Source organism: Mirounga angustirostris, unplaced genomic scaffold (genome assembly GCF_029215605.1).
Source record: "Mirounga angustirostris isolate CCGP_5_RB_7025 unplaced genomic scaffold, mMirAng1.0.hap1 SCAF_3, whole genome shotgun sequence".
NCBI lineage: Eukaryota > Metazoa > Chordata > Mammalia > Carnivora > Phocidae > Mirounga > Mirounga angustirostris.
In genome coordinates this window covers 58,608,558-58,635,381 of record NW_026991711.1, presented here as the reverse complement: position 1 = coordinate 58,635,381, position 26,824 = coordinate 58,608,558, and the positions used below count along the sequence as shown (strand labels likewise).

The 26,824-nt window shown below is 36.4% G+C and overlaps 1 protein-coding gene across 7 annotated transcripts in view; it reads right to left on the bottom strand.

Moving 5' to 3' along the window:
• SETDB2 (SET domain bifurcated histone lysine methyltransferase 2) overlaps window positions 1-26,824 on the bottom strand; it is an 84,991-nt gene that overhangs the window by 42,131 nt on the left and 16,036 nt on the right. For all 7 annotated transcript variants that reach the window (XM_064586124.1, XM_064586126.1, XM_064586128.1 and 4 more), the window contains 4 exons: window positions 25,090-25,186; window positions 11,941-12,504; window positions 1,557-1,673; window positions 642-811 (listed from right to left, as the gene is read on the bottom strand). In XM_064586124.1, coding sequence (XP_064442194.1) covers window positions 642-811; window positions 1,557-1,673; window positions 11,941-12,504; window positions 25,090-25,186 — 948 coding nt within the window. The remainder of the gene's footprint in view (window positions 1-641; window positions 812-1,556; window positions 1,674-11,940; window positions 12,505-25,089; window positions 25,187-26,824) is intronic.

Genomic DNA, 26,824 nt, shown 5'->3' with positions numbered 1-26,824 from the left:
GCCATGCTTCCTCAACCTTTCTCATTTCATGATGCACACAGGAAGTGAGAATTTTTACCTGATACTCCGGGGTAAATGGCTGAGACTACTAAGACTGATGTGTCTGGCCTACAGGTTGTGACCAGAAAAAATCAGTAATGGCACAACTATAAAACGCTGGTTGGGAAGTTTTGCTTAGAGCATGAGCAACTCTCTCGAGTCCCTGAAATGGAGGGAGCTGCTTAAAGATCACTGCCTGAATCATCCTGTACAGGTATTTATTACAGACTTAACTTGTTAAATTCTAAGAGTTCAAATTATTGAACAAGATAGTCTTTGATTGATAATCTTTACCCTAGCAAGTCAGTCATTTAGTTTTCTTATTCAAAAAGTCTTCTTAACTTATCCTAAAGCATCTGTAGCCATGGAGACAAGAAAAAAATATGCCTCACACAATAACCCAAGTTCTACCATTGAGACTTTCTTTTCTGGAATATCCGGTGTCTCCTCATCCCTTCAGTGCTCAACTTCCCAGTCACTTGCCCCCCTCTGATGCTCCTCCTCTATATTGTTGCTCCTGTCCTTACTATAAATCTAGTAAGATGGAGATTCAGGAATGCAGATCTTACTATAGTAATCTGAATAATGAACCTTTGCTTTACCTGAATAAATGCAAACAAATGTCCCTCTGTCAATGTCATCTAGGCAGCGTACTCCCCATCCCTTCTTCTCAGTTTTGAAGACCTGTAGCCTCACTTGAGGTCCATGCTGGACAACTCGGTTTTGACACATTCGTCGATTACACTTGCACAACAGGCTGCATTCATAAATGCTGTCAATAAAATATGCAAGAAAAAAAACCAATCAGATATCCTAAACTAAAAGCAAAAGCAGTTTATACTGCTACCTCACTAATAATTACCACAGGAGGCCGACTAAGTGTGAAGGCTCCTAGACTCCCTGGATTCTCATCATAGCTCCAGCCATTTACTAACTGTGTGATGTTGGATGAGTTATCAATTTTCCATTTTTTAATGTGGGGATATATAATTGTACCTATCTTGTAGGGTTGTTTCATGATTAAATGAGTCAGTATTTACAAGGTGCTTAAGGCTATGCCTGGCACATAATATATGTTAGCTTTTAAAAAGTGTCTAGTAATGTCTAGGAAAGGAATGTCTAGGAAGAAAGCTTTTCTGTTTCTATGTATCTTTTAATAACAATTTTGAAAGTTTGAAAATTCCCAATTCTTAGATGAGCTTTGCAAATTATATTTCCTAATAGGGAAATTATATTTCCTAGCTGCCCAAAGTCTAACCCTAGTGGGTAAGAGGCAGACTCAAAGCAGATAGGTGTTTAAGTACACTCTGCATGCTACATGTGTGCTGACTTACATTTCTTTTTTTTCTGACTTCCATTTCCAAGAACAATATATAAGTTTGGTTTTTTATTCCTTAACACAGATTCTGGTATAAAAATTAATATTTAATGATATCTGTAAGACTACAGACCACAACAATAAAGTACCCACCTTCAAAAATACAAACACCCTGCAACAAATCCTCAAGGTATCTTACCCAGTAGGTATTTGTCTCTGTAGTCTTTTATATTTATATCCAGTGGTTATTTTATTACTTGACAAGGGGCAAGTCTTGGCATTCCTCGCTGTCAGCTGAAGACATGCACATTTTGTTCTAAAAGGAAAGCAATGGATGGAGAAGTTAGAATAAAAAAGTACCAACTTAAGAGAGTCTTGATAAAAATGTAAATGATATCGTAAAGGATGCAATTGTATTTAGAAGTCACTTAGCTGATGGACAGTTGGACTTCTTCCCTAACAGAATAGGTCTCTTTAAAAGACAAAATCTACCAAAAATTTGTCAACAATTATAAACTGCCCTATACCTCTATTTACTCATGAAATACTTAAATATATGAGTTTTAATTTTTTTAAATGAATTCCTTTCATTTCCTATTCAGCAGAAGCTAATTTGTGAAAATTCTCCTAGGTCCTCTCTCCTATAATGGATAAACTTATGTATGTCACACTTGAAAGGGCATAGGTACTTTTGCAGACATCTTAAAGTATCTCTCCCTCCAATAACATGAAAACAGACTGGGGAGATTGATGCTGGCCATCTGGCTACTACAATCTGTTTTTCATAATGTTGCTAAACAGAAGACACGCAACCATAGATTTTTCTCGTTCAAGATGGCAACGTAGAAGACCCCGAACTCACCTCCTCCATGGACACACTATATCTACCTAATTATAGAGCAATGCCTCCTGAAGAAAAACTGAGGGCTGACTGAACAGCTTCTGCACAGAAAAAGAGAAACCACAGAGAGAGAGACAGAGACACAGTAACAAAGGGAACCCCCACCACCTCTGACACTTCGAACTGCAATGAGGAGGGACTGGTGAGCAGATTTGTCTGCCCTGGGGCACAGAAAAAAAAAAAAAAGCTGTGGCTTAAAATGACAACTAGAATATAAAGGAACTAGCCCTAGACCCCTGCCATTTGGCAGGGGAGCTGCTGGAACTCTCTCTGGGTTAGAAGAGCTGGCAAACGCTACGGTTTACGTTTCCTCTCTACCTTGCTAGCACAGATGAGAGTAGGGCCTGGATGTCCTAGCCAGCCTGCAACCTCAGCAAGCCTTGGACACCCTGGGGCACAGAAAAAGCCTCAGTTTAAAAGAGCTACTAGGATATAAAGGACTCAACCCTAGAACTATGCAAAATGTCAGGGGAGCTGCTGAAACTCTCTCCAAGTCAGGGGAGCTGGTGAACACCATGGTTGATAATCCCCCTCCCTCTTGATACTGCAGACAGGGAAAGGGTCCAGGTACCCTAGTGGGTCTACCACTGCAGTGAACTCTGGGGCCCTAACCCACACCAGCCCTAGCCATCCCATCAAAGCAGCCCCAGTGCAGCACACATTGCACACCTCTGGTCAGCACTCACTATAGCTCCAGCCATCTCGTCAAGGTGACACAGGTGCAAAGTATCCTAGAACAGTCCAGGCCCATACCACTTTGGCTCCAGATGGTGACTGCACACCCCTGGTGCATAGCATTCTAGAATGTCCTGACCCATGCCCTGCCTCAGCCCTGGCCACGCTACTAGAGCCCCGCTGAATAAACAACCATGGGGACTCCTGGCCTCATACCCACTTAACCTTCTGCTGTACTCCAAGGGTGCCCTCTCTGTAAAGAGCCCTGGGACCACCCCAGCCCATACCCACTTCAGCTTTAGCTGTCTGGCCAATGTGCCATCTGCACTGAGAGCCCTTAGATTGCCCATCCTGCACCAACTTCAGCTCCAGGCATCCCACTAAGACAGCCCCAGCACAGAGTCCCCTGGGGCCTCCAGTCCACAATAGCCAGCCACAGCTCCAGTCAGCCAGCCAAAGTCACCAAGCCCACAGTCTCCATAGACACAACCATGCACAAGATCATTCCTTCTAGTTTAGGAGAAGCAGCCATTCTGTCTAGTTCATAGAAACAAAGACAGAAAGTCAAGCAAAATAAGGAGACAGGAATATGCTCCAAACAAAGAACTACACAAAACCTCAGAAAATAAACTAAATGAAATGGAGATAAGCAATATGCCTGATAGTTCAAAGTAATGATCATGAAGATGTTCACCAGACTGCAGAGAAGACTGGATGAACTCAGTGAAAACTTCAACAAAGTGATAGGAAATATGAAAAATAATCAGAGTTGAAGAATATAACGGAAATGAAAAATACTCTAGAGGGAATCAACAGATTAGAGGATGCAGAAGAACATATAAGCAATCTGGAGGATAGGGTAATGCAAACTACCCTAGCTGAATAATGAGAAGATAACAGAATTTTTAAAAAGGAGGATAGGTTAAGGGATCTCTTGGACAGTATCAAGTGAACAAACATTTGGATTACAGAGGTCCTGGAAGTAGAAGATAGAGAGAAAGGGTAGAAAACTTATTTGAAGAAGTAACAGCTGAATACTTCCCTAACCTAGAGAAGGAAACAGACATCCAGTTTCAGAAAGCACAGAAAGTTCCAAACAAGATGAACCCATAGAGATACACACCATGACATATAATAATTAAAATGTCAAAGATTAAAGATAAAGAGAGAATTTTAAAAGCAACAAGAGAGAAGCAATCAGTAACATACAAGGGAAACCTAATAAAGCCATCAGCTGGTTTTCAGCAAAAACTTTGCAGGCCAGAAGGGAGTGGCATGAAATAGTCAAAGTGCTGAAAGAATAAAATCTACAACCAAGAATACTCTATCTAGCAAGATTATTATTCAGAACTGAAGGAGAGATAAAGACTTTCCCAGACAAAGAAGTTAAAGGGTTCATCACTATCGAACTGGCCTTACAAGAAATGTTAAAATGACTTAAGTTGAAAAGAAAGGACACAACTAGAAGAAAATTATGAAAGGGGACTCACAAAAATTAAAAGATATAAAATATGACAAGAGATATAAAATGAGGGAGGGGGAAGTAAAAATGAAGCTCATTTAGAATGTGTTCAAACTTCAGTGACCATCAGCTTAATGGTCACTTAACTGCTAATACTTAGGATGTCATATATAAAGATTTTATTTATTTGAGAGAGTGAGAGAGTGAGCACATAAGTGTATGTGTCGGGGGAGGGGCAGACTCCCCGCTGAGCAGGGAGACTGACACAGGCTCGTTCCCAGGACCCCAAGATCATGACCTGAGTTGAAGGCAGATGCTTAACCAACTGAGCCACCCAGGTGCCCCTAAGGATGTTATATATAAATTTCGTGGTAACCACAAACCAAAAACCTGTAATAGAGACACAAAAGATAAAGAAAGCCAAACCTAACACTAAAGAAAGTAATCAACCTTAAGTAAAGAGAACAAGAGAAGAAAGGAATGGAGAAGAACTACAAAAACATCCAGAAAACAATTAACAAAATGGCAATAAGTACATACCTATTAATAATTATGTTAAATGTAAATGGACTAAATGCTTCAATCAAAAGACATAGGGCGACGGGTGGCTCAGTCAGTTAAGCATCTGACTCTTGATTTTGGCTCAGGTCATGATCTCAGGGTTGTGAGACTGAGCCCCAAGTCAGGCTCTGTGCTGGGCGTGGAGCCTGCTTAAGATTCTCTCCCTCTCCCTCTACCCCTCCCCTCCTTCTCTAAAAAAACAAAAACAAAACAAGACTCATCTATATGCTGCCTATAAGAGACTTACTACAGACCTAAAGACATACAGACTGAAAATGAAGAGATGGAAAAAGATATTCCATGCAAATGGAAGTGAAAAAAAAGCCTGCAGCAGCAATACTTATATCAGACAAAATAGACTTCAAAACAAAGGCTGTATTAAGAGACAAAGAAATGCACTATATAACGATAAAGGGATGAATCCGACAACAGGATATAGCACTGTAAATATCTAAGCACCCAATACTAGAGCACCTAAATGTATAAAGCAGATTTTAACAGACACAAGGGGAGAAACAGTAATACACTAATAGTAGGGATTTTAACATCCTACTTACATGAATGGATAGATTATCCAGGCAGAAAATCAATAACGAAAGTTTCTTTGAACAATACATTAGACTGGATGGACTTGACATAAATAAATATATATAAACATTCCAGCCAAAACAGAATACACATTCTTTTGAAGTGCACATGGAACATTCTACATGATAGATCATATATCTCAATAAACAAGTCTCAATAAACTTAAGAAGACTGAAATCATATCAAGCATCTTTTCTAACCAAAATGGAATGAAATTAGAAATCACTTACAAGAAAAAAAGTGGAAAAACCCTAAGCATGTGGAGGCTACACAACATGTTATAAACAACCAATGGGTCAATGAAGAAATCAAAGAGAAAATTAAAAAATACCTCTAAACAAATGAAACCTAATGGTCTAAAATCTTTGGGATACAGCAAAAGCAGATCTAAGAAGGAAATGTATAGTGACCTCAAAAAACAAGAAAAATCTTAAACAATCTAAACTTATTCCTAAAGGAAGTAAAAAGAGAAAACAAGACCCAAAATTAGTAGAGGAAAGGAAATAATAATGATCAGAGCAGAAATAAATGTAACAGAGACAAGAAAAAAAATAGAAAAGATCAATGAAACCAAGAGCCGGATCTTTGGAAAGGAAAAAAAAAAAAGAAAGAAAGAAAAACAAAACTGATAAACCTTTAGTCAGATTCATCAAGAAAAAAAGAGAGAGGATCCAAATAAATAAAATCAGAAATGAAAGGGGTTAAGTAACAACTGACACCACAGAAATACAAAAGATATGAAAAATTACATGCCAAGAAATTAGACAACGTAGAAGAAATGGATAAATTCAAAGAAACATAATTTTCCAAAAGTATATCAAGAAGAAATAGAAAAGGTGATTACTAGTAACAAAACCGAATGGGCATTAAAAAACTCCATTTAAAGAAGGGTTAATACTTATTCTCAAACTATTCCTAAAAACAGAAGAGGAAGGAAAACATCAAATACATTCTATGAGGCCAGCATTACCCAGATATCAAAACCAGATAAGGACATTAGAAAAAAAGAAAACTACAGAGCAATATCCCTAATGAACATAGATACAAAAATTCTCAACAAAAGATTAGCAAACCAAATTCAACAATACATTGAAGATCATTCACCATGGTCAAGTGGGATTTATTCCTGGAAGCAAAGATGGCTCAATATATGCAAATAAATCAACATGATACTCCATATTAACAAAAGGAAGGATAAAAATCATTGGATCATTTCAATATATTCACAAAAGGCATTTGACAAAATTCAACATCATTCGTGATAAAACAAACAAACAAACCTCTCAACACAGTGGGGTTAGAGGGGTCATACTTCAACATAATAAAGGCCATAAATGACAAACCCACAGCTAACATCATACTCAGTGGTGAAAAACTGAGAGCTTTTCCTCTGAGATCAGGGATAAGACAAGAATGTCCATTCTCACCACTTTTATTCAACATGATACTGGAAGTCCTACCCACAGCAATCAGATAAGAAAAAGAAATAAGAGGCATCCAAATTGGTAAGAAAGAAGTAAAACTGTCACTATTTGCAGATGACATGATACTATATACAGAAAATCCTAAAGACTCCACCAAAAAACTACTAGAACTGATAAATGAATTTAGTAAGGTTACAGGATACAAAATCAACGTAGAGAAATCCGTTGCATTTTTCTACATGAAGCAATAGAAAGAGAAACTGAGAAAGTAATCTCATTTACAATTGTACCAAAATAGTAAAATACCTAGGAACAAACTAAACCAAGATGAAAGACCTGTACCCTGAAAACTATCGATGAAAGAAATTGAAGAAGACACAAACAAATGGAAAGATATTCCATGCTCATGGCTTGGAAGAACAAATATTGTTAAAATGTCTATATTACCTAAAGCAATCTACAGATTTAATGCAATCCATATTAAAATACCAACAGCATTCTTCACAGGGCTAGAAGAAATAATCCTAAAATTTGTGTGGAACCACAAAAAAACCCCAAATAGCCAAAACAATCTTGAAAAAGATCACAATTCCAGATTTCAAGTTATACTACAAACAGACACATAGAACAGGATAGAAAGCCCAGAAACAAACCCATGATTATATGGTCAACTAACCTTTGAAAAAAAGAGGCAAGACTATGCAATGGTGCTGGGAAAACATGACAGCTACATGCAAAAGAATGAAACTGGACCACTTTCTCACACCATACATAAAAAATAAACTTAAAATGGATTAAGGACCTAAATGTGAGACCCGAAACCAAAAAAACTCCTAAAAGAGAGCACAGGCAGCAATTTGTCTGACATTGGCTGAAGCAACATTTTTCTAGATATGTCTCCAGAGGCAAGGGAAATAAAAGCAAAAATAAACTTCTGGGACTACATCAAAATAAAAAGCTTCTGTACAGCAAAGGAAACCATCAACAAAACTAAAAGACAGCCTACTAAATGCGAGAAGAAAGATATTTGCAAATGACATATCCAATAAAGGGTTACTATCCAAAATATATAAAAAACTTATACAACTCAACACCTGAAAAACAAATAATCCAATTAAGAAATGGGCAGAAGACATGAACAGACATTTTCCCAAAGATAGCCAGATGGCCAACAAACACATGAAAAAGATGCTCAACATCACTCATCATCAGGTAAATGCAAATCAAAACCACAATGAGATATCACCTCACACCTATCAGAATGTCTAGTACCCCAAAGAAATAACAAGTGTTGGTGAGGATGTGGAGAGAAACACTATACATATGCTGTAGATATCATTTCTAAAAATAAAACATTACAGATTAAACTTTCAAGAGGTTTGGTGCTGCATCTTTTACACTTTTACATGTGTATGCACCTATAAACAATATATTGTATTGTTTTTAAAAATTCACTACAATTTGTCTTTTTCATTTGAAATAATGTTTTTGAGACTCATCTGTGCTATATACAAATTTAGTTAATTCCTTTTAACTTTTTGATAGCATTTAGATAAGCAATTAAGTTGCTTAATGAAGTTGCTTGGTATATAGTTAAGTTGCTTCTAGTTTTCAAATATTACAAACAATACTGCAATGAACAGCTTATTCTTATGCATATATGTAAGCATCTCTAGAGTAGGGTCTCTCAGATATTTATGACCCACAGTAAGAAATACATTTTCTTCATGATCCTATATAGGCATACAAATATATTTCTCTACATAGGTGTATAAACTGAAACAGTGGCATGAAATTTTAGCCTTATGTATGATACACTTGGGTAGTTCCTTTTTTTAAAGATTTTATTGTTTTTACTTATTTATTTTTTAAAGATTTATTTATTTGAGAGAGAGAGAGAGAGCATGAGCGGGAGAGGGAATCTCAAGCAAACCCAGTGCCAAGCATGGAGCCCAAAGTGGGGCTCGATCCCGCAACCCCAAGATCAAGACCTGAGGCCGAAACAAAGAGTCAGATGCTTAACTGACTGAGACACCCAGGTGCCCCTAAAGACTTTTTTTTTTTTTAAGATTTTATTTATTTGACAGAGAGAGAGAGCAAGCAGAAGCAGGGGAAGCAGCAGAGGGAGAGGGAGAAGCAGGCTGTCCATTGAGCAGGGAGCGGGACTCGGGGCTCGATCCCAGGACGCTGGGATCATGACCTAAGCTGAAGGCAGATGCTTAACCAACTGAGCCACACAGGCACCCCATGATTTTATTTTTAAGTAATTTCTACACCCAGAATCGGGCTCAAACTTAACCCTAAAATCAAGAGTAGCACGATCTACTGACTGAGCCAGCCAGGTGCCCCTTGGGTATCTTCTCTACTATTTAATTTAAAAAATGCTAGTTACAACCACTTTAATGATTTTATATCCCACTAAATCTGTAGCTTGGAAAACAATGCTCTAGATATACTTATAAGTACTACTGCTGGAAAGTATGTATGCATGTCCTCATTTACTATGTAATTGTTTGAACATCCCCCTGTCAAATGACTGGTCTGGCTTGGTACGGAATTCTAGTTTTACATTTATTTTCCTTTGTCATTTTAAGCTAATATGCCTCTGTTTTTGTCTTCTTTATTTCTGATGAGAACTGTGTTGTTAATCAATTTTTTTCTGATAGTGTTTGAGATATATTCTTTACCGTAGATACTTTTTAAATTTTCAGCTATTAGCTCTTTGAATGTTGTTCTTTTCTTCTCTCAGAAGGAGTTTATTATATCCTCCACAGTTTTTAATCTATCTGTAAATTATCTTCCTCAAGTCTTTATCTCTTTTTATTCTGGAAGATCTCTTTCATTTTGCCTTGCAATTCACTAATGCTTTCTCCAGTTGTACAAGTTCTACCACTGAGTCCATCTATTTAGTTTTTTTATTTCTATGACCATGTTTTATTTCCCACATTTCCAAATTGTTTTTTTCATATATACACCTTTACCCCCCCCCCAATATCCTTTTCTTATTTCATGGATGTTACTATTTTAATCTCTCTGAACATTTTAAACATATATATTTTAAAGTCTCTTTTCAGGGCACCTAGGTGGCTCAGTTGGTTGAGCAACTGACTCTTGAATTCAGCTTGGGTCATGATTTCAGGGTCGTGATATCAAGCCCCACTTAGTGCAGAGTCTGCTTGTCCCTCTCCCTCATCTTTTGCTTTCTCTCTCTCAAATAAATAAAATCTTTTTAAAAAAATAGTCTCTTTTAATCAGATTCTGTATTTATCTCTAATTCTTCAGGTGTGAATTCTCCCATTTGTTGGGATTCATGCTGCCTTCATGGTCCTAAACATCTCTGTGTGCTTTGACTGAAATCCTACCTTTCTGTGGGGTTTACTCCTGGGTGCTCCTTTATGTTGACTTCTTTCCTCATTGCTCTGGCTGTGACTATGGGTTTCACTGCTCTAAAACCAGTTGTTTTTAATCCCATTCCAGGCTATGTGAGATAATTAACCTATTTCCCAGCCCCTGTAGAGGTCCCTGTTTCTATCCCCTGGAGAATTCAGTGCCCACTCTCTGCCATACATGGGATATGTTTAATTCCCATTCCTATAAGAGTTAAAATCCCTAGCCACAGTGCTTGTGTCCATTTCCAGATCCCAGCAGGTTTCAGCCTTTGCTTTTGTGATTTCTCTTATAATTTCTGACCTATAGATGAAAATATGTATACTGGTGGTACATGTTATATAAAGGTTAGTGTCTACAGTGTTAAAGCAAAAATCATATACAGTTGGGGTGCCTGGGTGGGTTAAGGTCTGACTCTCGATTTTGGCTTGAGCCCTGCATTGGGCTCCACGCAGGGTTTAGAGCCTGCTTGAGATTCTCTCTCTCCCTTTCCCTCTGCCCCTCTCCCTGCTCTCCCTCTCTTTCTCTCCCTCTCAAATAAATCTTTTAAAAAAATCATATATAGTCAAGATTCTTTAAAAAAAAAGATCTTATAAACTGACCATTAAGTAAACATTGTCCAACAGTTTTTTTCTCCAGCAGTGAGAGACTGGGCTTGGCCACATGTCAATTATGTTTAGATGCAATGTTAACAAAAACAAAAAACAAAAAACAAAACCCTTATTTTAAAACAGAATAAAACCTGACACTGTGAGAGATTTCCTCTATGACAGGCCTAAAGGAATGAGCCAAACTGAGGTAACAGCAGATTTATATATGTCCTCTCACACTTCCACTAACTGAGATGGTGAAACTACTGCCTATACTATTTAAATTCTTTCTCTCCTTTTTCTTTTGCCCAGTACAGGTAGCTAAATTTGCATTAAATTATATGTATATAATGCAACTCCACTCTATATATGCCTACATCCTACATGTATCTTACATACCCTTAAAATAAAATTTTCAAATTCTTACTATAGTAGAACATGTTTTTTTTAGTGGAATGCCAATGTTATGGGATTATGAATTATAAGCACCTTTCACTTTATAAAGAAGTAGCAAGGAAATATTTGTAAAAGTAAAACAAGACATATAACACAATGGTAAAGAGCATGGGTTCAAACACTGACTCTTCAATTTGTTTGCCCTACGACCTTAAAATTGGCTTCTCAACTTCCTCATTTGTAACACAGAAGTAATATTACCTACCTCATGGGGTTTTGTGAGGATTAAGTAAAAAAGTATATGTAAAGCACTTGTTACAGTGTCTGGCACTGTTAAATGCCTTTAGCTGGACTTGTTGCTATTATGATTATGGTACTAGATTAAAGGAAACTCATCCTTGGAAGAAATAACTTTCAAATTACTATACTATTTGGCAAAGAGTTTTCTTTTCTATTGCTAGTGAGACAGTGTATCTTTCCATTTTCGATTCTTGGTGAACAGAGTTTAGAGAGACAGACAAACTGATACAATGCAGGACTTCCTGACAAGTACCCCTACATTCAGAAGACTTTTTGAAATGCCATGTTTTTCTACTCACATGTCTATGCAGCCCTCAGAACAGTCACACGAATCAGTAAACATGTTGGTAAAGCTGTTTAGATAATATGCTCGTGGCCACATAGTCCTTCTGTACTTAAACTGTGGAAGCTTTCTATTGTCAATTTCATTACAGAAAGAAATGGGTACCGATTCCACTCCATTGCTAATATCCACATCAGAAACAATTTCTTCTTGTTTTGGGTAATTCCGAGTCAACTGAACATAGGTATTGAAAGAAAAGTTATCTGTAAATAAAAAGTTACACTCTGTCTCAAGCAGGTAACGGAAAACTTCTTCCACATTTCGTAGACTCCTTCCACAAGGGGTTTTATAACTCACATGGAGTGCTGAAGAATGAGAGTTTGTCTTTGCATGTCGTCTTTGGAAGTGGCATTTGATTGGTAGCTGCAGAGGGTTTTCTCCCTTGAAGGTAAGTGGTATTTTCATCAGACAAGTTCGAGAGCAGTCATGACTTCGGTAAGATAGATTCAAAGATGACTTCTTTTCTCTGATGTATGCAACTTTATTTTCCAAAGGAGGAATTTCCTTATTTTTTGTAGATCTGTTTAAAATTAATTATTAATTAATATCTCAAATTTATACAATTCCCCATTTTTAAAAAACAATGCACACTAAAGAGTTAGTTCCTATTATCTTTTTAGACATCACTAAAACAAGCCAGACTCTGAAATAAACATTTTACTTATCATGTTCTGTAACCATATAAAAGTTATACCTTAAGGGTTTTTTTTCCTCTGGACACCAAATACATGGTGTTTTTTTCCAGCTCCACCTCTTCAACTGGGTGTCCAATAATTCAGTTCAGTTCTGACACTGTCTACCTGGAGTCAGCATCAGTTACCTGAAGTTGAAGGCCTCAGTCCCACAAGATTGTCTCCACTTCAGATGCCAAACACAAGTTCCAGGCCACCTAAACTGACCAACCCAGGGGTTTCCACGTGACCTCCTCAGGTTTGATAATTTGCTAGAAAGATTCACTTTAATTACTATTACCGTAATATTACTATGTTTTAATTACTATTACCAGTTTATAATAAAAGATACAGCTCAGGGGCAGCCAAATGTAAGACGTACATAGAGCAAGGGAAGTGGGAAGGGGCATGGAGTTGGTCTATCCTCTCCATGTGTGCCACCCTCCCAGCACCTCAAAGCCTTTACCAACCAGGAAGCTTACAGAATCCTGTCCACTTAGAGGTTTTTAAGGAGACTTCACTACGTGTGCCCCATTGATTAAATCATTTGCCACGGGAGATTATCTGAATCTCTAGCCCTTCTCCCCTCACTGGAGGCTGGGAGGTAGGACTGAAAGTTTCAAGCTTCTAATGGAGGTTTAATCTTTGGTGACCAGCCTCCACTCTGAAGCTAACTGGGAGCCCATCACCAAGTCATTTCATTAGCATGCCAAAGACACTCATTCTTCAGGAAATTCCAAAGGTATTAGAAGCTAAATGAGGGACCAGAACAAAGACCAAGTATTCTTCCTATTATACCATAACCTAATTTCAGAATATCCCAGAAAGCTGTGATTATAGCTATAATTCTGTGCTAAACAGCACCTACCATTTAGAGCATGCACTTTGAGGAATGTTACTTCTTCAAGCATGCTTGGTTCAAAATTCTTGCTTGTAAAAAACAGGAAAGGCTAGCTAAAAAAAAAAAAATAACTAATTCATCAAGACTCCTGCAATAATTATACCAACTGGATTTCTTCTGAATGTGTATTCCACCTGGCATCATATTGACAAATATAAAATGATCAGCTGATACAAGAAAATGGAGAGATTACTGATTTTAAGGGAAAAAAAAATCTGTGAAAAGATTCCATGTGTATAGAACTCAAGTTTTAATCTTTCATAAAGTACCCAAGTTGTTTTACCTAATATTTTCTATCTATCTTTAAGTATCTGTTATTTATTATAAAAGTTACATAGGTATTTTGGAGATATTTTTATGCTCACTATATAAAGCAGCACTATCAATAAGACTTTCTGCATTGATAGAAATGTTCCATGTCTGTGCTGTTCAATTTGGTAGCCCCACTAGCCACATGTGGCTATTGAACACTTTAAATGTGGCTAATGTGACCAAAAAACTGAATTTTAAATTTAATTTTGATCAATTCAAACTTAATTTTAATTCAAATAATTCAAATTTAAGTAGTCACATGTAGCTAGTGGTTACTATACTGAATGCACAGATACGAGGTTCTCCATCCCTTTTCCAGCTATATAGCACTCCTCTGCATAAATTCCACAATTTAACTAGTCTTCTACTGTTTCCAATCTTTTGCTATCACAAATCATGATGTGATGAATAACCTGGTGCATAACAATTTCAAGCATGTAGAGATATCACTTCAGAATACGTTTCCAGAAGTGGGAGTACTAGGTCACAGGATAAATGAATTAGTAATTTTGTTAAGATTGCCAAACTGTTCTCCATGGGGTCAGCCCTTCCAGCAATTTATGAGAGTGCTTGCTTTTGCAGAGCCTCATCAATCAATGGCTCTTGATGTTTTGGAATGTCCTACTATATTTATAAATCTTTTAATGTTGAAAACATTTGTTTCCAATTTTCCTATTGGTTACTACTTTGATGAACATCCTCATACATAAATCCTTGACCAAATTCCTGATTATTTTTCCTGATTATTACCTTAGGATACATTCCTTTAAGACGAATTAGTGGGTTACAAGAATACACATTTTAAAATAACCTCTTATTAATAAAATTTGCAAACTTATACATAACTGTGTATTTTTCTCACTAAAAAAAAAAAAAAAAAAAACTGTTATATTGGACCCCCACGTACTTGTAAGAACTGTAGAACTCTCAGCACACGATGACTCCATCCAAACCTGTGCACTAAAACAACCAAACTCTCTAGTAAGGCTTCTAGCAGCATAAGGCCATGTCTCTGGGAGGACCCAAGTCCCCCAATAAAGTGCTGCCTGAGAAAGCTCAAGGCTATCAGAAGAGTTTAAGGTTTCTTCTAGCCAACACCTGAAGATAAGCCCCTCAACCTTTCTTTCTTAGAGCATTTACTAAAAAGGGCTTGCAATTGTGAATCTTTCCTCCATTCCCCAAAGATGTGTATTTAATTCCTACAACTCAGGAGTACCTTTCTCCAGGTCCTGAAGGCCCTTCTCTTGGAAGTTAATCGTCAGGAAGGATAGGGCCTTTGTCTTCCAGTCTCTGTGGGAGGATAAATCCTAACTTTGATGGTTTCCAGCTAGCACACATAGCTGGCCTCAGAGGCATTCACACTAACTCTTCGTAATTTTTCACTTGGGTTCCCCTCTTCCTCTATCTCTACTCCCTCATTCACCTGTAAAACACCAGCCACCCCAGCACAAGTTGGAATGGAGCTCAGCTTTTTCCCCTACTGTCAGTAGTTACTGAGTAAAATCAGTTTTCATCACTTTAATGTCTGGTTTTATTTATCTTTGACACTTGTTACCAAACTTCAATTATCAACATGTTGCCTGTTTTACTTCTATTCTTCCTCCTCTTGCCCCACACTAGAATATGCTGGAGTATTTTAAAGCAAATCCTAGACATTACCTGAAACAATTCAGTATGTATATCTAACAAACAAGACTTTTTAAAAAACATACAATCTCAATGACCTATCTTCACATTTTGGTGATTGTTAAATTTGTTTGAATCAGAATTCAGAAAGTCCCACACATTGTATTTGATTCAGATGTCTTTTTGCCTCTAATCTTTTAGCAGTGTCCCCTCCCTCTTCATTTTATGACATTTATTTGTTGAAGTTGAATAAACTGTGTCATTTGTCCTATAGCATTTCCCACATTCCAGTATTTGGTTGATGCTTTCCTTGTGGTGGTATCATTTAACTCATCCTTCTGTCCCTCTATTTGGTAAATCAGTAGTCAGTTCTAGAAGCTCGATTAGATTTAAGTTCTTAGGGGCGCCTGGGTGGCTCAGTCATTAAGCGTCTGCCTTTGGCTCAGGTCATGATCCCAGGGTCCTGGGATCGAGCCCCGCATCGGGCTCCCTGCTCCATGGGAAGCCTGCTTCTCCCTCTCCCGCTCCCCCTGCTTGTGTTCCCTCTCTCGCTGCGTCTCTCTCTAATAAATAAAATCTTTAAAAAAAAAAAAAAAGATTTAAGTTCTTAGGCTGGGGGGTGGGGGTTGTTCTCTATCTTTCTTTCACTTAATAGTTTTGTGATTCACTCATGATTATTGGCTAGGCCAGTGCTACTCAAGGTGTGGTGGTGTCAGTCCCTAGTGGTTTGCTACCAATTAATAATAAGTACAAAAATATAAAGATGAAAAAGTTTAGAAACTTTTACAGCAATTTAACATTGTTGCAACATCTCACTGCATTTTATAAGTGTATTCCTCAATAAATTTGAAGTTTCAAACAAAACAAAACACCTGTTCTTACCACCATTAGTTTGACAGCACTGGCCTAAGGCCACAGTTTCTTTGGGAATGGGGGGAAGTTGTAAAAATAACAATCTTCTAATTCTACCATTTCTATTGCATTTTCTGGCTGGAATTCTTTGATAAAGAAGAAATTTTCCTCATCAACTCTTGGGTTATCTGAAATACAGTTAATATAGGAAAAGCAGGATAAATGCTTGATTCTCTTTACTAGAATTCAGAATGGTGAGTTGTATCCTAGCAACTACCAAAGTGACTGATTTTTAAAATGTTATCATGAACCCATTTATAGATTTAATGTGTTTAAATCAATCACCGTGATTATTCCTTTAGATGTTCAAATTGTGCCATTTTTAGCCAGGGGGAGCTCCTCCAAGTTTGCTCCTATATCTTTCTAACACACTTGGTAGGCTTTGATGGCTTTCTTGCTTTCTGTCCCCAAAAGTCCCAGGTCTAGAATCAGCCATTCCTCCAAAGGACTATGGTTCCACTTAATGAGAAATAACATTTAGAGATCACAATCATGGTGCTAGGAGGTACACACATTTTAACCAATACAGACTACCAAACTGCTTTCCAAAAAAGCTGGACCAATTTACACTGTATGAATGTTGATATAATTATTATTTTTAAATTTTTAACCAATTTGATTAATGAAAAAAACCTTATTAGCTCCTTAATGTTTTTCTCTAAGTAATAGATTGAACATAATTTCATGTTTACTGGTCTTTTTTTCTTTTTTCCTTTGGTTAACTGTTCATATGCTTTGTCCAATTTCCTACTGGAGGTTTGTTTGTTCATTCACTCATTCATTCTTCCAACAGATTTCCTGAGTGCCTGCTATACACCAGCTGCTATGGAAACAATGATGAAAGCTCCATGATCTCAAGGAGCTTACATTCTAGGCAGACAACTAAGTATCTACAATAAAGTGTAAATAATGTTATGAATAAAGCCATGATACATAATGTCAGGAGAAGACATCTTTATTATTTTTTTTTATTAGGGCTCTAATTTTATAATTAATTTTTCCATGAGGTGGGAGTCTAATTTCATAATTTATTCTGATGTACCATGAAGATCTAACTTAAATTTTCCAAATGATATCCAATTGTTCCAGAGTCATTTACTGAATAAGTCTTTCTTTTACTGTGTAACTTTTGATTTACTAACTTAATCCTATCCTACATTCTTATAAATATATAAAATGTTCTATTATTTTCTAGGCTTATTCTGTCTCTTGATGCAACTGTTACCAATTGACGCAAACCAATACCAATGTGGTTTTTTCCCATAGGTTGATGGAACATTTTGAGATTTATCAGAGCAAGCCCTCTGTCACTATTTTTCCTTTTGAACATGTTCTGTTTTCTGATTTTTTGCCTTTTGACATTAAATTTATAGTATTTGCCAACTTAAAAAAATCCAACTGCCTGGATTTCATGTTAAATTAAATCTACAAATTTATTTGGAAAGAATTTACATTTTTGTAATATATAGCTTTCCCATCCAGGAACACAGTAAGTTTATCTATTTATTAAAATCTTTAGCTTTAATTTTCCTCATGTATACATTTCTTGTAATTAGTCCATTTACTTTTTTGGTATTGTGAATGGGGACTTTATTCCATATTTTCTATTGGTATACACTTTCAGATTTTTATTTTATGTGACTATTACTAAACCCTTTTCTTAGCTTAATAATTTTACAATTGACAAATTTTCAGGGTAGATAAGATCATCTACAAATAATTTCACCATGTACATTTCAATAATCATATTTTCTTTGACATTCTGTTGTACTGCCTAGAATTTCTAGGAAAATATTGAATAACAATTATGATAGCAGGCATTCCTGTCTTATTTTAAGGAAAATGCATCTAGAGATTCATCAATACATAGGATACAGATGTTAGAGAAATACATGGTCTATCCCATTAAAGATAATGCTTCTATTTCTAATTGTCGGTATTGAATTTTTAAATTCTTTTGGCATCTGTTAAGTTTTTCTTCCTATGGTTTACTTTGGTAAAATAATGGATTTTCTGGGCGCCTGGGTGGCTCAGTTGGTTAAGCGACTGCTTTCGGCTCAGGTCATGATCCTGGAGTCCCTGGATCGAGTCCTGCATCAGGCTCCCTGCTCGGCAGGGAGTCTGCTTCTCCCTCTGACCCTCCCCCCTCTCATGTGCTCTCTCTCTCTCATTCTGTCTCAAATAAATAAATAAAATCTTTAATTAAAAAAAAAATAATGGATTTTCTAATACTAAATCATTCTTGCTTGACTAGAGTAAATTCCACTTGGTCATCTCACTCTTTTAATATTTCTCTGGATTAGAATTGCTAAAATTTTATTTAAGATCCTTATATCCATAATAGTGATACTTAAACTTTTAGGGTCACGAACCTAATGTTTAGGTTCTGATGAAAATTATGACTCTCTCCCTAGAAATACAGCGTTAACATAAAATTTTGCGTACCATTAAGGGACTCCATAGCCCTAAGGACTCATGAATTTATTATAGTTAACTTCTTATTTTGATGGTTTCCATGCCACTCCCATATCCTAAATACTATGTCCTACTCAGGACTAAAATTTGTAATAGTAAACATGCTGGTAAAACTGGTAATTTGGAATTTAAGATTTCAAAAATGTTAGCCAACCTGGCTTAAGTGTACTCTTCTGGTGACTAAATTAATTAAAATTAAGAGATAGAAGGCTTGAGTTATTAGGCAGTTAACAAAGGGAGAAGTACCTTTTATACTGAAGCAGAGTTAGAAAACAAGAAGCAGAAAAACATGGAAATGAAACACTGATATGAACCTTAGAAGTGACTCTTTTCTAAATTGTGCCTCATTTCATAAAGTCAAAGAAAATCAACTTACTACAAGCTCCAGAAGTAAAGTAACCTAGTTTTAATCCCATTTTATGGGGAGAAAAGTTAACTTTCTTATACAAATGAAGATACATTACTAGAAAAAACAAAACAAAACAAAACCAATCCCAGAGCAGAACATAGGCAGTAACCTCTTTGACATTGGCCACAGCAACTTCTTTCACAAGACATGTCTCCAAAGGCAAGAGAAACAAAAGCGAAAATGAACTTTTGGAACTTCATCAAGATAAAAAGCTTCTGCATAGCAAAGGTAACAATCAACAAAACAAAGAGGCAACCCACAGAATGGGAGAAGATATTTGCAAATGACTACAGATAAAGGGCTGATATCCAAGATCTATAAAGAACTTCTCAAACTCAACACCCAAAAAAACAAATAATCAAGTCAAAAAATGGGCAGAAGACATGACACTTCTCCAAAGAAGACATACAAATGGCTAACAGACACATGAAAAGGTGTTCATCATCATTAGCCATCAGGGAAATTCAAATCAAAACCACATTGAGATACCACCTTACACCAGTTAGAATGGCAAAAATGGACAGGGCAAGAAACAACAAATGTTGGAGAGGCTGTGGAGAAAGGGGAACCCTCTTACACTGTTGGTGGGAATGCAAGTTGGTACAGCCACTTTGGAAAACAGTGTGGAGGTGCCTCAAAAAATTAAAAATAGAGCTACCCTATGACCCAGCAATTGCACTCCTGGGTATTTACCCCAAAGACACTCGATATAGTGAAAAGAACGGCCATATGCACCTCAATGTTCATAGCAGCAATGTCCGCAATAGCCAAAATGTGGAAAGAGGCGAGACGCCTTCAACAGATGAATGGATCAAGAAGATGTGGTCCATATATACAATGGACTATTACTCAGCCATCAGAAAGGATGAATACCCAAATTTTACATCAACATGGATAGGACTGGAGATTATGCTAAGTGAAATAAGTCAAGCAGAGAAAGTCAATTATCATATGGTTTCACTTATTTGTGGAATATAAGGAATAGCACAGAGGACAACAGGAGAAGGAAGGGAAAAATGAAGGGGGGGAAATCAGAGGGGGAGATGAACCATGAGAGACTATGGACTCTGAGAAACAAACTGAGGGTTTTAGAGGGGAGGGGAGTGAGGGGATAGGTTAGCCTGCTGATGGGTATTAAGGAGGGTACATATTGCATGGAGCACTGGGTGTTATACGCAAACAATGAATCATGGAACACTACATCAAAAATTAATGATGTACTGTATGGTGACTAACATAGTAAAACAAACAAACAAAAACCCCAATCCTATACATAGTGTTATAAACCTAGTTACTGAGCCCCCCAAAATATAAAAATGCTGGAGGGAAACAAAGGATAAGTAGGTAAACATGGTATTGTCTGTATCTGCTTGCTAGCTTCCGGATAGGGGCTGCTCAGTTTGGATGTGGCTTGAGAACTGTTTTGTTATTAGACACCTTGACCTGCAAGGCTTCAGAGACTTGTCAATAAATGTCCTAGCTTTTGGCAAGTCTGAGGTAAAAAGTCATTCTTATCCTTGATGTCCACTGAAGGGGCATATTTTTTTTAAAAAAACCTATATAAACTATAGTTATCTTAAAAACTGTAGTAGATATATTTGTTTTCTGCTCAATCCTTTCTTTGGTCATCCTCTTCTGAAAGGTGGCCATTTATTTTATTTTTTTTTAAAGATTTTATTTATTTATTTGAGAGAGAGGGAGAGTGAGAGGGAGAAGCAGACTCCCTGCTGAGCAGAGAGCCCCATGTGGGACTCGATCCCAGGACTCTGGAATCATGACCTGAGCCGAAGGCAGATGCTTAACCGACTGAGCCACCCAGGCACCTGAAAGGTGGCCATTTTAATTTCAGTGTACTCAAAGCTGTTGGGTCATATATTCACACTGTGCTATTTATAATCTCAAGAATTTGTATCAATACATAAAAAAAATATACCATGAGGTGACACTAGCACTAGCAGATCATATAGTGCTTAGCTGGGACAGCTATGTTAGACTATGTGGGAACAGAAGAACCAACTGATAACAGATGGAGAGAAGCAGAGCTAAAAAATGCTGACCCTGACCTCAGGTACTGACTCTCCAGTTCCAATTCTAGTCCCTATATAGCCTGCTGTGTTACATTTTCTGTTCTTAAGACACCTCATTTTATTTACGTGTGTTTATATTTAGGTTAGGGATGTGTGTGTGTGTGTATGCACCCATTTAAAAAACCTCTTTTGGGTGTTTGTATGCATGTTATGTGAAAAGCCAAATGGCTTAAATTCACATCTCTGTCTTTTCACAGTGGGGCAAGCCTATATCCACCATGTATGTTAGCCAAAGCTGCATGTCTGGTATATCTCTAATAAATTCCACTACTTAAGCTGGCTTGCGTAGGTATGTGTTCCTGACAAAGTACCTAAGAAAAAGAATTAAGCCAGGTTTCCTAACATCACAAAAGTAGATACCTTTGAATTATTATTGGAATAAAATTTTTTTTACATTTACCTATGTCATAGCTCAATTATAAGGAGAAGAAATTTAAATCAACTATAGAATAAAATACAGAAGGCGAGTTTTTTGTTTTTTATCAGTTATAAGATTTTCACTCTGGTTTTGCCATTGACAAACTGTATGACCGTGAACAATTCAGCTGGGATTGAGAACCCTTGGCTTAAATTATTCCCCATTTAGTTTGCCAGTCTGCCTATGTAACTAATGGCTTGCTAGATGTTTAATTACTAAAAGCAAAATAAGTAATAAGCTCATAATCTACAGAGGAAATACAAAAGGAATTATTTAGATTTTATTTATTTGACAGAGAGTGAGACAACAGCAGAGGGAGAGGGAGAAGCAGACTCCCCGCTGAGCACAGAGCCTGAAGTGAGACTTGATCCCATGACCCTGGGATCATGACCTGAGCCAAAAGCAGATGCCCCCAAAAGGAATTATTTAAACATAATTTTGATCAAGAATGAAACATGGCCTTGGAATTCTTAACAGCAAAGGAAGAAAACCCTGAGTCTAATTAGAAATATCTCTTTATATGAAAAGATCTCAGAAAGTTCAAAGTTAGGTATGATCTCATGGACAAAACCTCTGAGTGGGAATACAGCACAAGGAGAGTTGCAGGTTCTAAGGAAATGAAGTTCTGATTATGTAATCACAAATAATCCTAATGAGATGAGAAAGCAATTAGAGAAACTAATTTCTTTGGGAAGCTCAGATTTTTAAAAGAACATGTACAGAAGAAAAAAAGACCAATTATGAATACAAAATCTTGATGTGAACATATAAGAAAAGTCTCACAAAGGTTCAAGCCTACTAAGAACTGAGGTTCCCCAAAATTCTAATAAAACAGCAACAAAAACTTTAAAGCTATGTTTGGACAAGTAGACAATTTGTTGGGGGAAAGAAAGCACAAGGCTGATAACAGAAAGAAGAGCTCAAAAACAATTGTGTCTTCATCTTTTCCATCCATAAGTACTGCCCTCAAGTTGGAAAGACCAGACAAAAATTAAAAGAAGAAATTAAAGTCTGTGATAATTTAAAAGGAGTCCTACAAAGCTAATTTAAACATATTTAAGATTCTAGGCCCAAACAAATCATATCTCAAGGTCTTGAAAAAATTTCAAATATGAATGAAAAATGAGAAAATGCTGCCCTGATTTTTTAAAAATAGGTAAAAAGGGAACATTCCAGAAAGCAAAGAATGATTAGTTTAATATTCATCTCTAAACACTTCTAGAAGAGAGAATCAAGGATGTGACTTTTTTTTTTTTTTAAGATTTTATTTATTTATTTGAGAGAGAGAGAATGAGAGCAAGCACATGAGAGGGGGGAGGGTCAGAGGGAGAAGCAGACTCCCTGCCGAGCAGGGAGCCTGATGCGGGACTCGATCCAGGGACTCCAGGATCATGACCTGAGCCGAAAGCAGTCGCTTAACCAACTGAGCCACCCAGGCGCCCCCAAGGATATGACTTTTAAGTACTCAGAATTTGAAAAGCCAACTTGGACTAGGTAAGAAAAGTACAAATTAAATTAATTTTCCTTTTTGACAAGGTTTGATAATGTCTGGCAATGATACAGAATGCTACTGCAGTGAATCTTGATAGCCTTGTCAGTAAGATAGAGAAATGTAGGTGGAATAGTGGTAGAGGTAAGTAAATTCACAGTTGGTCCAACAGTTCTTTCTGAAGAGTAATGAAGGAGCAGTGGGCCAGAAAGGTTTTATCTTTGGTCCTGTCTTATCCAATATTGTTTTCATGACTATAACAAAGACTAGAAACTCATTTAATAAATTTGTAGAAGAAAAGCTAGAAGGGAAAGACAATATAAAAGGTGATTCAAAATTCAAAAGGATCCTGATAAGCTAGGAAAATGAACTTAAAACCAAAAAGAGACACTTAGGAATAAACCAACTCCTGCATTTAGATTTAAAATAAAATTTTTAATAAAATAAAATAAGTAGAAGATGGGAGACTGGTGGTAATTTATATGAAAAAGAATCTTATATTTTAGTGATTTAAAGTGATTGAACTTGTTTTTAAAAGGTAATGAAATTTTATGCTATATAGCAGAAGACCAGAATTTCTAGGTTTCTCTAAAAGTATTGTAAAATAAGTTTTATGAGTCTTTTAGACTCAAATTGTAATGACATCTCTAATATTCGCAAATGCAAATCATATGTAAAATAGTGTCAATCTACAACTCTCATAAATCCTAAAACAATAAAGAATTCTACATTGACAATGTTTTTGTCAATTTAATATGAAAGGACAAACAAAATAAGGCAATTAATTTAAAATCTTTCTCTATAAAGACATTTTGTTTTTTGAAATTCTGTTCCTTGGACTAGCACAAAATAGTTTCAGAAACTTCCCTTAAACTAGTTCTTGAAAGTTTTAGTACTGGCATTACCTACTAAAAATAAAGACTATGTGTGAGAGCGTCAGATTTTCTCTTATACAATTTTACTTTATCCTAAGGAATCTTTACTGAAATGCTAAAAGGAGAAAGGAAAGGTCAGAAAAATTTAGCCTATTCTCATAAGCTTTCTGATACTAATTTAGAGCTGTTAAAGTATTTGAAAAGCTGAAATGATACTGAAAGAAATACTGTTTACCCTTTTCCAATACTCTTTTAGAAGAAATAATCCAGGGGCACCTGGCTGGCTCAGTCGGTAGAGCATGTGACTCTTAAGCACAGGGTTGTGAGTTCAAGCTCCACATAGGGTATAGAGATTACTTAAAAATAAAATTAAAAAAAATAAAAAATAAAAATAATCTAGGAAAAGTATTTTTTTAGTTAAAAAATTGCCAACTTGGTAGATTTCAGTATATTAATAATTTACACAAAGAAGTATTTTTTTTTTAAATTATTTATTTGAGAGACAGCACGCAAGTGGAGGGAGGGGCGGAGGGAGAGGAGAGAGAGAATCTCAAGCAGACTCCCTGCTGAGCATAGAGCCCAACACGGGGCTCAATACCACAACCCATGAGATCATGATCTGAGGTGAAATCAAGAGTTGGACACTTAACTGACTGAGCCACCCAGGCACCCCTACACAAAGAAACCTTAAACTAAATTTTATTGAAAGACTTGATTACTAGGGATATTAGCAAATAAACAACTTTTTAAGGGACTCATGAATCTTTATCCTACATAAAATACTAAAATTTACAACTTTTAAAGCTTTTGACGGGAAAAAGTCTTTTTTATATATTCTATCTACTCTTATGTCAAATGATCAGAAAGAGTAAATCTCCTTCTGGGAGTGGAAGTGTTAACAACATAAATAAATTTAACTTATATACATACAGAAATGTACAGTCTTCTGGAAAGGAATCTCCATATGATGTAGAGGGCAATGAACCTGATTTGTTTTCCCATTCATTCTGGGTCACAGATGTATGATCTACATGAAGAAAATACAAACATGAGTAACAGGTACACACCAAGTTCAAAATCATTTACTGTAATATCTAAATAATATCTTTATTGATTAGAGATATATGGAGCCCTTAAATCTGCGAACATAGTAAGATTAAGCCAAATTAAGCCAAAAAATTATGTGTCAATATTTCCAAAAACATTAAGAAAGTAAGAGAGGATAAAGTAAAAGACTTAGGATAGAAGAAACTTCTACTGGAGAAAATCTAGTTTGGCCTGAACTTTATCTGAATTTTAATCAACCTTTAAGGTGAACATTGGGTATCCTTATTTGTGCTTGTATTTTGTAGAAAAATAACAATGATTACAAAGGTCACAAAATGGAAAGTTTATGTATCTTTTGCTTTCTCACTGTTCAACTGCCACCTTCATTTTTGGAGGGTAGGGTATTTGGATACCTCTTTTTATATTTCCATTTGACTTTTCATATTACTTAGTCTATCTTTCTGTGCTTAATTTCATCCCATGTCTTGTCTTTTCTTTTTCTACTTCCTCTATTCTTACTCTCTAACATGACTACAATACAGAAATAAGCTGTGTATTTAATGAGAAAAGTTATGGATTTCCTGTTATTCTGAAAAATGGATATGTGGAATATTCTATGTTTGGTTTAAAGATACACACACACACACTTTTTTTTTCCTTTTTTTTATAGAGAGCATGAGTGCAAGGTGGAGGGGAAGGGGGAGAGGGAGAGAGAGAATCTTAAGCAGACTCAACACCCAGTGTAGAGTCTGACATGGGGCTTGATCTCATGATCCTGAGATCATGACCTGAGCTGAAATCAAGAGTCAGTGACTGAACCACTCAGGCACCCCTAAAGATATATATATTTTTAAGATTTTATTTATTTGACAGAGAGAGATACAGTGAGAGAAGGAACATAAGCAGGGGGAGTGGGAGAGGGAGAAGCAGGCTTCATACTTAGCAGGGAGGCCGATGTGGGGCTTGATCCCAGGATCCCAGGATCATGACCTGAGCCGAAGGCAGATGCTTAACAACTGAGCCACTCAGGCGCCCCTAAAGATATTTTTTTAATGTGTTTTTTCCTATGTACTGATGGACTTTAAGAAAAAAAGTGATTCTCATCCTGCCTTAGTATTAACTTGCATTGGTCCTCTAGTGCAGAAAAAAAGGTGTAGAAAAAAAAGTTTAATAAAATAATAGTTTAAGTTATAATACAAGGCTACTACCTGGCTAATTGGAAAATAATTATCCCTCTTTAATTATCAAGGTAAAGAAAGGTTTAAAAGCTGATAGTTGATAAGAGCTATAATTCCAGATTAAAAATTAAGTTTTACAAATTAAGAATTTCTGATTTTTCCTAGCTAATTTTTTTGTATGAGGCATATAAATCCATACTAACAAATATGAATAAAATAAGTGTATATAAGCATAATTAGAAATAAGACTTACTGAAAAAACAGAGATTTTAAAATTAATCATTAGATAAGGGAGGAAAGGGGAAATAACCCCTCTTAAGAAAACAGTATCCAATCTTTTGTTTGAGGACACAGCACATATTTACAGTTATACACAAGCAAGGAAAATGAAAGTAATTAGTGGTTTGGGCAGTCCAGGTTGGATCTGGGATAGCTTGTTT